General features: G+C 52.3%; 1 protein-coding gene across 2 annotated transcripts in view; it reads right to left on the reverse strand.

The window, feature by feature from the left end:
• LOC118907941 (uncharacterized) overlaps positions 1–13,481 on the reverse strand; it is a 279,544-nt gene that overhangs the window by 219,823 nt on the left and 46,240 nt on the right. For both annotated transcript variants that reach the window (XM_057494123.1, XM_057494122.1), the window contains exon 3: positions 4,007–4,104. In XM_057494123.1, the coding sequence (XP_057350106.1) occupies positions 4,007–4,104 (98 nt within the window). The remainder of the gene's footprint in view (positions 1–4,006; positions 4,105–13,481) is intronic.

Below are 13,481 nucleotides of genomic sequence, written 5' to 3' on the forward strand. Positions count from 1 at the left end.
ACCACCCTCCACCCTTGTCGAATCCCAATACACACAGACTCTGGTTCTCAAATCCCTCTGTTTCACATGTTGTCTCATGAACTCTGATGTAGCACATGAACTAGATGGTTGGTTCAGAACCTACTCTTCTCTCTACAGATGTATAAGTGGAGCGAAGTCAAACCAGAGCTACTGACTCCCACATTAATAATTACACTCTAAAAGCACTATACCATCTCCAAGGAGAGATACAGGCTGAAGATGGAACTGGGAATGCACACAACTCCCAAACCAACACAATTCAAATTCTGCCTTCCTTCCTTGCACTTTCGCACACGAACACATGCACGCACGCACACACACACACACACACACACACTCCCACAGCAGCTCCACCAGTTACCAGTGATGGGCGACACTCTCCCTACAGCTGTCAGACGTCAAGCCTTCCAGGCAGCTCACTCCTAAAGCAGCACTATTTCCTCAGTCAGTTCAGGCTCATGAAGATGCTCTTCCCACCGTATTGAGTATGTGATCAGAGACAGCCCCATCTGAGAGTTCCCGAAGGCTCAGGCCCGGCCTGCAGTGTGTCCCCCGACAAGCAGCCGAGGGCTCACCAGGGGCCACTGAGCCAACGAAGGAGGACGCCGCCACACAGGCAACAGTGAAAACTGGTTTACAAGCTTGGGCTCCATTTCTCTGCCTTTTCTTCCCAGCCTGCTATCAATCAGATCGCGAGCAACGTAAAGGCGCAGATGCCGTCTTCCTGTATGAAGCACGCACAGAGCCCCAGATGGTGTCATGCTCATGTGGCATGTGTGCTGCATCAATATTTGCTCATCGATTTGTTGCTCAAATACCACGACTGAGTTGTGTTTGTCTGGCAGATCATGTGATATTAATAATTAGTGTCTGAGGTGGGAAAATGTCTTTTTCTTAGAAAAACTAAGGGTGAATGAAGTATTAAGAGTGATACTGGTGTCCTAGGAAGTAAGTGAGATGGAAACACATTGCCATAGCAAAGAAAATGAAAAATGCACATAGAGAAAATCTGAGAGTAACACCACCCTTACCGGTACCATCAGCACCTTGGGGGCCTGAGGATTCCCTCTGTTTACTTGCAGAAGCATCAACCTTTTGCTGCAGGAAATGCACATGACTCAGCCTCATGCATGCCTAAAATCTCTAAAAGGCAAAGCCTCTCCTGACTAAATGCACATGTACTGCAGTGTTATTAGCCTCCTAGGTTGACTGAAATGTTTCAATAAACAGATTCTGATTCACTAAAGATTAACCAGAAACCTATTTATGGTTCAAGTCCGCCGATGGGGTTACGGGGATGGAGGAGCAGTTAGCAAGAGAAGTACAGATCCTGCGATGGCCTCTCCCATCCAGCAAGGGCACCTGTCTGCAGATTGTCACCAGCCTTTAGGAAATGCCTTAGCTCTGGTTTCCATAATGCACATAATATAAACTAATCTGTATTCTAACATTGAATTTCAGTAGATGCAAGATCACATTTTTTAATCAGAATTTTGGATGTGGTGGCCTGTGACTATAGGATACTGTGCCAAATGCACACAGATCCCAGGGTATGCCTGCAGAGGACACCTTCAAAGTGAAATCCTTGATGCGTGTTACTATCATGTATCTCCTTCTCCTAAGAGAGGGGCTCAAAGAGAGCATACATTGATGAAGGAATGGGAATTTTCTGGTTCTGGTTATCTGGGGTTTAATTATATTCTCAGTGAGAAATAATTCGACATTATAAACTCAAGCGGTCAGACCTCAGCCAAAGGCAATGATGCTTAATTGAAAACTCTTATGAATTATTAATGAAACCACCATAATTTCTGCCTTCATGTAAATATGTATTTCGGAAGCTTGTCCAAAGTAGGATCATATCACAATGACACACTACTACAGAAGCCACAACAGGCTTACCCTGTTTTACACCACAGATGTCATCCTGAAAAGCAGTACACATGGAAAGCCGTTCTGGTAAATCTCAGCGCATGTAAAAGGCTCTGGGTGGATGCTACTCTCGAAAGGGGTCCCGCAATAGCCAGACCACAGTATCAACTATCACCTAAATCATAGTCCAAATCTTTGAATGTTTGCTCTCCTTTAGGAAAAGCACGACTTTAGAGGAAATCTTCTCCAAAAGCAACCTCAAGAGCCGCAATGTAGAAGCCCACGAGGGTGAAGCCCTGCCCTTGCAGGACGTGCATCCCATGAGGGAGGCAGACGACCAGCAGCTCGGTGCACCTGGTACATGTGATGTAACAAGGCGTGTGGGCAGTGTGGCTACATCAGAGTGAAAAAGGAGAAACTAGCACGTGACACTAGAGATGGTGGGATTAAGAAGTCAGACCACACAGCGTCTTGCAGGCTGCACATGAGGGATGCCGATGTATCTATGATCCAGATACCCCTTCAGGACCAAGATGCTCTGCCCCAGCTGCTGGGAACGGTGCTGGTCAGTCTCACAGCTCAGCCCTTCTCCATGAGCCGCATGACCCAGGAAACCGCCTTGCCGAAGCTCACGCCCCTGCTGGGGCACCTCCGGGGGCTGACTGACAAAGGCGATGCGGCACATCTGCAGGGACACCCAGCTCCGGGCCCACTCCAGGGTCAGCTGAGCCCTCTCCTGTGACTTCTTCACAGCTCACCCTCTCGCTCTAGCCAGTGCTGCTTCTCCCACCCCTCACAGAGGTGTCCCCTAGGCCCTTCTCAGTCGGCCACTGCAAGCCCATCTCAGACCAAGGCTGCATCCTGGGGAGCTCAACCTGCAACTTTGGTCCATTAGTCTTTAAACCTTCAGTGAAATGCAAAGTATGTAGGGGTTGAAGCAGAGGGCAGCATTATCTGACATGATACAGAAAGCCCCCAGCTGCTTACAGGAAGCATCACGGGACGAACAGGTGACCCAGAAACGGGCGAGAAAGTCCTCGCACCGCAGACACAGGGCTGACAGGCCTTAGAGTGGGCTAGGCGTGGGGCGGTCTCACTCCCAGGCTAGGGCCGCTCCATCCTCCCAAATTCATGTCTCCAGAAAGGCCCTACAAATGCGGCAACTCCTGTGACCCCAAGTTTTCAAAATAGCTATTGCCAGCCCTGAACATAAAAGTTGAAATACAACAGGACCCCAAAATGTAGTCTAAAAGCTGAAGAAATATTTAAAACATGCATTAGAGACATAAACTCACAACTGTCCCCCAACTGTTCCGCTTTTGCTCCCGCTCCCTGCTGGCTGGCTGTCCGTCATTCAGGGGCAAAGACAGGAGACCCGCCCACACCTGCCGCCCTCCCCAGGCACCACAGAGTCCCTCCAACTTCTCCACACGCTTTCTTATTGAAGTGTGGCTAATACACATATTATGCTACTTTCAGGTATACAACACGTGATTCCACAGGATCTACATTGCTGATGATCGTCCCAATAAATGTGCTACCATCCGTCACCACACAAGATATTCGTGTCACTGACTCCATTCCCTAGATGGCCTTTCATGCCTGCACCCCCAGGCTCTCCTCGACGACCCCGCCTTGCTCAGGCCTTCACCCTGTTTGCAGGAACCGCCCCATCGGACTCCCACTGTAGGTCTCTCCCCGGTTCCCAATTTCCCGTCGGCGACATGGCCGGAGGGTCGTCTGTCACAAACAGCCGCTCCGAGTCTGACCGCAGCCTCCAGAGCAGACCGGCTTTGCCTCAGGCCTTGTCTCCCACCGGACTCCTCTCCTGCCTCAGACCCTGCTGCTGCTGAGCGACGGCAGCCCCCTGCCTGCCCCGCGATGCTGCAAGCTCAGGTGACCCCTGCCTAGGACACACGCCACCCCTCCTGCATTGAACTGGCCCACCTCATTCTTGGAGATCCAGTCAGCGTATTGTCCCCCAAGTGCACCCGCTTCCAGCCCCAAGAGGGCAGCAGCCACACCCCCACAGCCCTCACAACCCCGCCGACAGCACACCTTTGTGTCTGTGCCGCCAGGGGTGCCCCGAGGACCCAGACCATTCCTCACTCACCTTTGGGCCAGAAGGTAGCAGAGCACCCAGGACACCACAGGCAGGAAAAAGAAGCTGGACTTGACCTGTATTGTGGCCGAGGCCGGGAACAGAGAAGCCTACGGGCGAATATAGGAGAACACCAACTGGGGCAAAGCAAATGCCAAAGTATGCCCAGCTACAAATACTTGGGATATCTACTTTCACAGTATTCCTTACCCTAAAGGGTAAATAAGAGAGGGCCACGATGCACCAGTAGAGCTGGGGACACCTCCTCCCAGGCCCAGCATAAACAAAACCCCAGCTGCGGGCGAAAACTGAAAGTCTCTTGGACATTTATTCCTGGACTGTGTACACACACACACACACACATGCACGGGTATATACACATACATGTACACACACAGATATGTACACACATCTGTATACATGTATACACACACCTATATATATGTACAGCGGAGGTTCGCATAGGAAAAGGTACAGATCTTTTCAGGGTTCATTTCCCTCAAGTGCTTGGGTGCAGTTTCTTCCTATGTCACTCCCAGCATCAGGACACTTACAACAGAATCGGTGGTGAAGGAGTTCCGCTCAAACCAAAGGGCCCATCCAAAGCGCGTTCCAGGGTTACGGAGCCTCACCACCAGTTACAAGCCTTGGCATGGAGGTTACATCGACCGTAGTCAGTTACATGATACTTATGCCAAGAACACAGAGAGAAAGGGGAGGCGGCGGGAGGAGGAAGCAGAAAAAGACACGGCTCTGGCGAGGTGCACGTGTGCCCGTCTGGCCACGCGGTCGGGTGGTCCGTGCCTCCCGAAGGGCGCGTCCCACAGACCTGCGGGCTCGGGCAGACAGGCAGCAGCCGTGCGGGGAGGGCCGCGTACCTGGGGCAGCCAGTAGACACAGCAGAGATACCACAGGAAAAAACCACCAAGGGCAAAAGAGGCCCAGCCCCTGGGCGACCCGGTAGTTAGAGGAAAGCCTTTTTTAAACTCAGTGCAAAAGGCGCGCACGCAGCGGCCACCAGGGCCATCACCGAAGCCCGGGCCCTCTGCCAGGCTGGGTCCTCGCAGCCTCCCGGCCAGGCTGATTCCGAGCCTCGGCTGCCCTCTCGTCCCTCTGCGCCCCCTGCTGCGGCGACTAAAACCAGCCGATGCGTGCTCCGCGTCCTGAACCCTCGGCTGTCTGCCTTCTAGTTTGCTTTGCCACCAACTTCAAATGGCAGAGCATCTGTGACATGGACCCAAGCACCCAGAAAGTCCACTTCTGGGTCATTCTGGGGGACGTGCTACATTTCCAAAGACTACCATAAACCTTCCTATCAAACGCACAGCACAGAGCACACACGATTCCAACAGAACGAGCCGCCGGGTCGCCTCCTCGGGGCCAGGGCACGTCCCGGTCCAACGCGCAGGCGGCAGGGACATCGTGCTGTCAGTGCTTGGCTGATCTCATTCACCGCCTCTTCTCTTAGCTCTGCACACAACCTCACTCGCTCCTGTGGCCTTGTGACCAGCTGTGTTCCAGCACCGCCCACCGTCTCCCCCTACTCCGAATCCCTCTGCCCAAATCCTGCCGCAAACGCCCAGGGACCCAACGGCCATTCAGGAGCAAATCTCTGAAAACGGGCCTCACCACTCTCTTGCCAAGGCACTTCATCGCCCGCCAGTTTCTGCCGCCTCACACTGGGGGTCATCCTTGACTCCTCTCTCTTCTCCCGTCTCACATATCAACAAAGCCATCCTGCCCGAGAAAAGCCCGCCTCCACCAGACCTCTGTGTGCTTTCTGGTATCGCTGCCTTGCAGGCCCAGCAGGTGAGGCTGCCTCCTGGCCATCACGTGCCCTCAGCAGTGCCCTCCCATCCTTCCCGATCTCCCTCCAGGCCATGCCCCAACCTCCCCATTTCAGAAACACTTGTCTGCATTGAACAGGCTCTGTCTCCTTCAACAAGGAAAATAATCACCTTAATGAAGCCACTGCAACTTTTCTGAAGTGAGAGCTTAAGAAAGCAAGTCACATTTCACAACAGCAGCAACTCCGGGGACAATTCAAGAATGAAATAATGCATTTCATCAAACACCCAAAAAGGAATCCAAGAAGTCAGTTGAACAGCAGCAAGTTGCAGAGCCAGAGAGGACCCAGGTAGAGATTCAAAGAGCAAAGCTGTGGCGGAAGACCACAAAGAGGGTCACAAAGGGTCCAGGTCACAGCTGGTGCAGCCCACCGTGACAGCACGAACCTCTGCACTGGCACACGCCTGCACCCCTGCTGCTCAACATCAGCCTGTCCATAACCTGACAGGTAGCTAAGGTAGACGTACACAGGAGGACATCCTGAACACGAGACTTGCAGTGCAACTCCAGGTAGAATTTTCTAAGAGTCATATGTCTAATTTGGAAGAGCAGGGTCACTGCTTCAGCTCAGCTCAGCACTGTCCAGACTCCTTCAGTCGGTGGGTAAATGTTAACAGGCCCTTTCCGTTCCTATCTTTGGGGAACAGTTGCCACTTCTAGGATGGAGCCCATACACAGTGTTTGATTACAGACTCTCAGGGCACCACCAACCCCCAGAAACCAACGGCGGCTGGCGGGACAGAGGTCAGCACGCTGCTTTCCACAATAAGTTATTTTTACCCCTGGGTTACGCTGATTCTTCAAACTCTGCAGACCCCCCTCAAACCTCCCCCATTCAGCCTACTCACTTTTTCCTGACGCTGACTGACTGTAAGAAAACAAGCATTGCATTATGCTTGACTCCCTGGGATGAGATCAGCTTGAGTTTCAAATTCCCTTTCAGGACAACCCCAAGGCCACAGAACCTGTAAAACTCCCTGCTGCTCAACGGCACCACAGGAAGGCCTAAGCCAGGCCCAGATGGCATCCCTCAAGTCGCGCCAGGAAAAGGCCCTCCACACACACTGCCATCCTCACCATCCATCCCGGCACGCTGGGCAGGCGCTCCTGCAAACACCCCATCCGGGCAGCTCCTACTGAGGCTACATGGCTCCAGCGGTGACCTGCCCCAGCTGGCACCATCTGTGCGCCCAGCCAGTCATGCTGACAGCATGCGCTCGGGGGACCATCACTGACCCGCCCCACCAGGATCAGCGGGCTGCAAGGACCACTACTGACCCACCCCACCAGGGTCAGTGGGCTGCAGGGACCACTACTGACCCACCCCACCAGGGTCAGTGGGCTGCAGGGACCACTACTGACCCACCCCACCAGGGTCAGTGGGCTGCAAGGACCACTGCTGACCCGCCCCACCAGGGTCAGCGGGCTGCAGGGACCACTTCTGACCCACCCCACCAGGGTCAGCGGGCTGCAGGGACCACTACTGACCAAACCCACCCCACCTGAGACAGTGGGCTCAGGGAACCATCACCAACCCAACCCACCAGGGTCGGCGGGGTCAGGCCTGCCCCAAGATGCCTACAGATTTCAAAGGCCAGCCTCCCTGTTATGCCAGCTAATCAATCTATGTGGAAAAGCAAGAACATTTTTATTCCACTTTCTTTGAAATTTCAAAGAAAAATCTCATTTTTACAGCGTTTAGTGTGGGGACTGCCTGTGTGTAATCTGTCCTGAGACGAGAGCAGCTGCATGAGATGCTGGGGAGGGGAGGCTTATCCGCGGTCCCTGAGCCAAATCTGGGGCCCAAGGCCAGGCGGGTAACTTCCCTCAGACAAGATCCCAGCTCTCCTGCCCAGCGCCCCCCCACCCCCCGAGCTGGGCCGCACAGGAAAACGGATGCCCGCGGCTTCCTGCCGGGATGGCAGCGCGTGACCCTGGGCCGGGAGGTGGTGACTGAGCCTCCCTCACCACCTGCTTCAGGTCTCAGCCACGGGGGCTGACGCCCCTATCAGCTGCCCAGTAAGTGCTGACTAAATGCCTACTGGGTGCCGGCAGCTCCTGCCCCTTGCACTTCCCCAGAGAGCAGGGTGCTGTGAGCCTGGGACTCTGCCTTACTCTGCCTAGAAGGGTGTCAATCCTGTCCTCACGGTGCCACTGGGAAGCAAAGACTCATGTCAGGCCTGCTGCAGTAACTAAATAAAAGGTCTCTCAGACAATTTTGTACATGCAATTTTGTGTGTCAAGACCTAGTGTCAACACTTCTCCATAGACAGTATGTTACTCTAGGTCTTCAAGTCCAGCGATGATGCGTCATAAGCGCCAAAAAGCCGAGAGCCATAAGCCTAGGGCAACGCTACGCACTCCGAAGATGGGGTCTCTTGTTTACAGCAATTAGAGGCTTGAAGAAATTCCAAGGCAACCGATCTTCTTACTCTTGCTTAGGTCTCAGTTCTCCACTTAAGGGAGTTTAAACTGGGTAAAGAGGTGGTGGTGAAGAGAAATTCATGGGCTCAAATATAATGAGCGATTCCGCTAACACAGGCTGTTTTCCTCGGGAAACGATGGTCTTGTTAGGAAGTAAGCTGGGTGGCTCACAGATCTGACAGGGCCACATCGCCTTGACTTGAGGAGCAGGTCTGCCTGGGTTCATGTTGCACGATTTCTGCTTCCAGTTCTCCAAGCTTCAGGCCGCTGGGGAGGACCACACGCTGCCCGGGCTCCAGCACCACCCCCTCCCCTCCCGGGGGCAGCGGGCACCATCGCACAGCCGGGCATGCAGCACACAGGTCCTATTCTGCATCCGAGAAACGTGGCCGCGTTAACAGCGGCCCTTCCCCAGCCTTAGCCGTGCCTGGGTCTAAACAAACCCCACGCGGAACACAGCAGAAACAGAAAGCGGATCGTGTTTCACACCCAGTGTATCTTTACTGACCCATCCCAGGACGTCAGACTCACGAAGGGGGTCTCATTCTGTCACCAAGGGGCACCTCCGCACTCCGGGAGGGCCCATCCCGGCCTGGACACTGGGCTCTGCCCCGGCCTCACTCCGTGCCCCAGGCTTTGTGGTGGAGCTCTCTGGTGTGGGTCCCGCACCTCCAGGCCCTCGGGTCTCAGCGGCCTGAGCTGCTCCAGAGGCCGGCGAGCGAGGCTGCCCACCAGGCAGCTCCACTTCTCTGCCCGGTTCTGCTGGAGTAGGAGATGAGCGTCTGCAGGGCCTGCCACAGCGTTTTACCTGTAACTTGTCTGACAGCACAGGCTCTGCCCGAGCACCAGAGGTGCTCACGGCAGAGAGATGACTGCACAGACGTGCCACGGACAGCAGTTCTGTACAGAGTGGCTGGCAGAGGGACCAGAATGCAGGATGCCCAGATGGTAGCGTGGGAAATCCCCAAGGTGCCGAAAAGAAGCACGGCAGAAACAAGGCCACAGAGCTCGTAGACAAAGACCCAAGCCACCAAGTCCCCCGTGGAGACGGTAACACATCCCTGTTTCTTGAACGGCCCGGGCATCTCTGGAAAAAAGACAGAACAGGCGCGGCCACGCTCTCTCCCACTGCAAGCGGCCGATGAGCCTGCCACGACACCGGTCTTATCTTGGATTTTGCCTCTTCCTTTGATCTCTAAGGATCTAATCGCACTTCGCTAGCCTATTCCTAAAAGGTAGAGTTTATGGTTTTGAATTATCTCATTAACTCTCTAGTACTAAGTATGAATATTAAAACATAAACTTTAATACTTACTCTGCATTTAGAGTTAAAAGAAACAATACGTGATTGTGCTTGTTTTAAGGGGAAGAAAAACACCTCATTTCTCAAGATAGAGCAGAAAGGGGACGAGGGTGCTCTTACCCTCTGCTTTTCCTGACCGATGAGACTGTACCCGGCTCATAAGATCCCAAGGAAGATTCCCACAGGGTCCTGGGAAACCCACTCCCACAGCAAGCCCCCACTGCGCTCCAGGCACGGGGTAAGGTCCTGAGAGGCCACTAAGAGGGCAGGACAGGCTCGGCACTCAGGGGCAGATGGGAAGGAACACTAACCCACATCATTATAGTTTTTCTTAAAGCACTGCTTACATCAGATATTGACAAAACAGCTGATTTTCCATCCTTGGTTCACAGAGGAGGCAAAAAATTATTGCCAGAGTTAGAGGACTAAGAAATATTCTGGCTTCTGATACACTGTTGGTGTCATATTCAAAACTGGTTCACAGTCGTCCTCAAAGGAACCTAACGAGGCCCTGCGGTCAGTCTTCCCTCACATGCCGTTAGCATCTGCCGGCGGAGGCCTCTGCCAGGAGCCAGAACAGCCGGCCCAGGCTCTGCTTGCAGGAGCCAGATTTAAAAAACAGCCTATCCTCGATTTTCAAAACATATAAGGTGAAGTGCCATTATTTTTTCCTAATATTTATCTTGTCTCTATAACCACCTTCTTCTCCATGATTTTATGGGATAGCCATCTAATCCCCAATTCTTATGCAAAGAAACCGGTTATGAGAAGTAATTTAAGACAGCTAATTGTCCCTGCAGATTCTTACCGTGATGTGGGATCACCAGAGAGGAAGAGCAGAGCCCACCCCACAACGAGGCTAGAGAAACAAAACCAAAAAGGGACCCAGGCATCTCTCTGTACCAGGGAATTATAGGCAAAATGCCAACCTGCAGGAGTGAAAGAGTCATTCTAGAAGCTCTGATTTCTAACACAATCCAGAAACCCCACCACACCACTGGGCCAAACCCAGAATTATTCTAACAGGGCTGATTCACACAGATGGCACTGCATTTAACAGCAGCGTGCCCACATGTTGTAATAATACATATTTAAGGTACTGAGGCACAGTCTCTGCCCATAAACTTTGTAACATTTTTTCCCAGGTGCTCCACCTGTTTCCCCAGCATGTGCACAGTTAAGTAAACAAGGCAATTAAGACTTTTTAAAGAAGGCTCAGGATTGTATGCTGTTTTTACACCTTCACTGATCATTCTAGAACTTGGCCATCTCCCTGTGCTTATCACAGAGTCAACAACAGCAGACTTTCTGCTTAGGATTCTTTTAAATATCAACTTTCAAACTTACACACTGCAGAGGCCTGACATTCCTAAATGAGAGGAAGCCTGGGGATCAGCGAGGGCACCTTCCTCATCACAGGGAAGGAGACCCAGGCTCAGAGAATCAAGTGACCTGCCCCAAGTCTCACGGCTGGAAACCAGTCATTCAGGTTATACCGGCCAGAGGAGCCAGAGACAAGTAGCTCCATAGGCAAAATTTTACCTTTTCAGTTATTCTGTTTAGCAGTGAATTATAAGTAATCCAAGGTTCCTCTCTAAAGCTACCTGAATTAATACACATAGAAATAAAATATCTATCGCAGTCATTTAGTGGGTTGGTTAAACGTAGTGTTTTTATAATCACCTTTCAAAGCCAAGCACATGTTGAAACTAACTGGGCCACCCAAGTCAAAAATCTAGTTATGCTGTTTAATGTTTATTTGGTTTGCTTCTAAGTGTGTGTTTAAGCGGCAAAGTCACAAAGGGAAGAGTTAATGATAATCAATCCCAGAGCCGCGACCACGGGCTCTTCTTGGGTTTGCAGTATTTTGTGAAGTCAGCCAAGAAAAAAGGAAAATTCTAAACTGAGAAAACTCTGTGCAGTACTTGAAAAGCCAGTCCCCGGTAACGCGCTGTCTCCTGAAAGGAGAATTATCTGAAGACCAGAACACCGTCTCCGAGAGACATTCTTGGGAAGGAAGGATCAGAACACGCGGAAGCAACAAGATTTAGTGCCGTAAAAGAGCACACTTCTCACCCCTCTGGTATCTTCAAAACTATCTGTTCCCACTCTAGGCTCTAGAACAAAGCACGAACTCAAGAAGACCCAGAAACAAGGATATATTTACTCACCCAAACAGGCGGATGGTTCGTATTGCTAAGGAATGTTGGTCAATTGTTTGGAACTCAGAATGCAGCTTGCCATAGAAACAGTATTATTAACAGTGATTCGCTTTCCAGATCGGCCTGGAGAAACTTTTCTTTTTAATTCCATATATACTTCAGTGCTAGAAATGCTGGTAATTACAGCACCTGGGCGGGAAGGTGCAGCTACGGCCTGAGGCAGCGAGGAGGAAAGGCGCTTCGGAGGGACGGAGGAGGCCTGCCTTCCCTTCTCCGAGTGTCAATACGTGGCTCCATTAGCGGGCCTGCCGGCTCTGCCTCCCGGTCTGCAGCTCTCTGCCTTCCCGGCCTCTTTAGTACCAGCACCCCGGGGGAAGAACGGACCAGAGGCATGCGTGTTGTAATTCCCACCTGCCCTACCTCTATTAGGCAATGAGGCCGAATGAGCAACGACCCGGGGAGGAGAGAGCAGAGAAGGAAACGAGCACCCAGGGGCTGAATCACAAGAGCCGGGACAGGAAACCCAACAGCCAGCACCTGGAGCTAAAGGGCCTCGGGCAGCCAAGCTGAGCAGCTCGCCCTCGTGAAAGGGGCTTTGAGAACTCGGGCGCGTGGAGAAAGCAACCACAGAGAACTCGGGCACCTTGAAAAGTTAGGTCATGGAACGTTCCTTCTCTAGAAGAGGATCAGGGCACAAGATCAAGGGCAGCTGTGGGTGAGGCCCACCTGGCCCGAGCGACGGGGGCCAGCTCACCTCACACCAGAAGAAACACTCTTCCAAGACCACTGTTTGGGCCCCTAAATCCTGTTAATTATCCCGATACATTTTGCTCCGTGTGCTGGAGTAAGACATGGAGGGCGACCCTTGACCACAGCTGAGAAACTCCAGCTCCAGCAGAGCCTGGGACTTATCCGACCACGGTTCAGTCCTAAAATGGCCAAAGTCCCCTTCCGTAATGACATCATGTAAGAGCAAGATTTAAATTCAGTTCCTTACCAATAAATCCCATTGCACAAAATCCGCCAACCCATTAGGTAGGAGATGTCACCTGTTTGAAAGACAGCCAAGTGTCAGGAGAAGAACTAGCCTGGCGATGGCACAAGGGGATCCCCGGCCTCCTCCTCACTCTCGGAGCATGGCAAGTAAGTATTCTTAAAACAGAGACAAGCCCACCTTAAAACTACACTCTGGGTTTTCAAAACTATACTGTGTCAAAATTAATACCACTCAGTGTGCTGGAATTTGGCTCAGCCTAGGGCTGCACGCCTTTACACCTGCACCCCAGGCTCCTCCCCTGCAGCCCCCGCCTGCAACCGGAAGACCAGACAAGTAGAGGCAGAGAAGTGCACACAGGCTACAGCTGGAAAACCGGCCACGATGCCCTCCAGGCACCCGACTGGGCGGCCGGGCGACCCCGCACCTGAGGATGCAGGCTGACGTGATGAGGTAATTCGCTGCGGCACTAAACTCCTCACACGCAGAACCACTGTGTAGTCCTGTGGCTCTAGCAAATCTCAAGATAATGAGGGAAACTGTGGCTTACAGGGAAAGGCACTGGGCTGAATCAGAAGACCTAGATTTTTGTGTTGACTCTGCTGGCTCATCTCAGGGGAAGGGGCGAATTGCTCCCTCTCGGGAACTAAATTTCCTCAACTGTAAAATGAAGAACAGATGTGCTGTTCTAGCACGAATTCCAACTGATATGCAAACTCAACTCGCCTCATCTGTATGTCCCCCTGTGTCTGGCAC

This window comes from Manis pentadactyla, chromosome 16 (genome assembly GCF_030020395.1).
Source record: "Manis pentadactyla isolate mManPen7 chromosome 16, mManPen7.hap1, whole genome shotgun sequence".
NCBI classification, from domain to species: Eukaryota; Metazoa; Chordata; class Mammalia; order Pholidota; family Manidae; genus Manis; species Manis pentadactyla.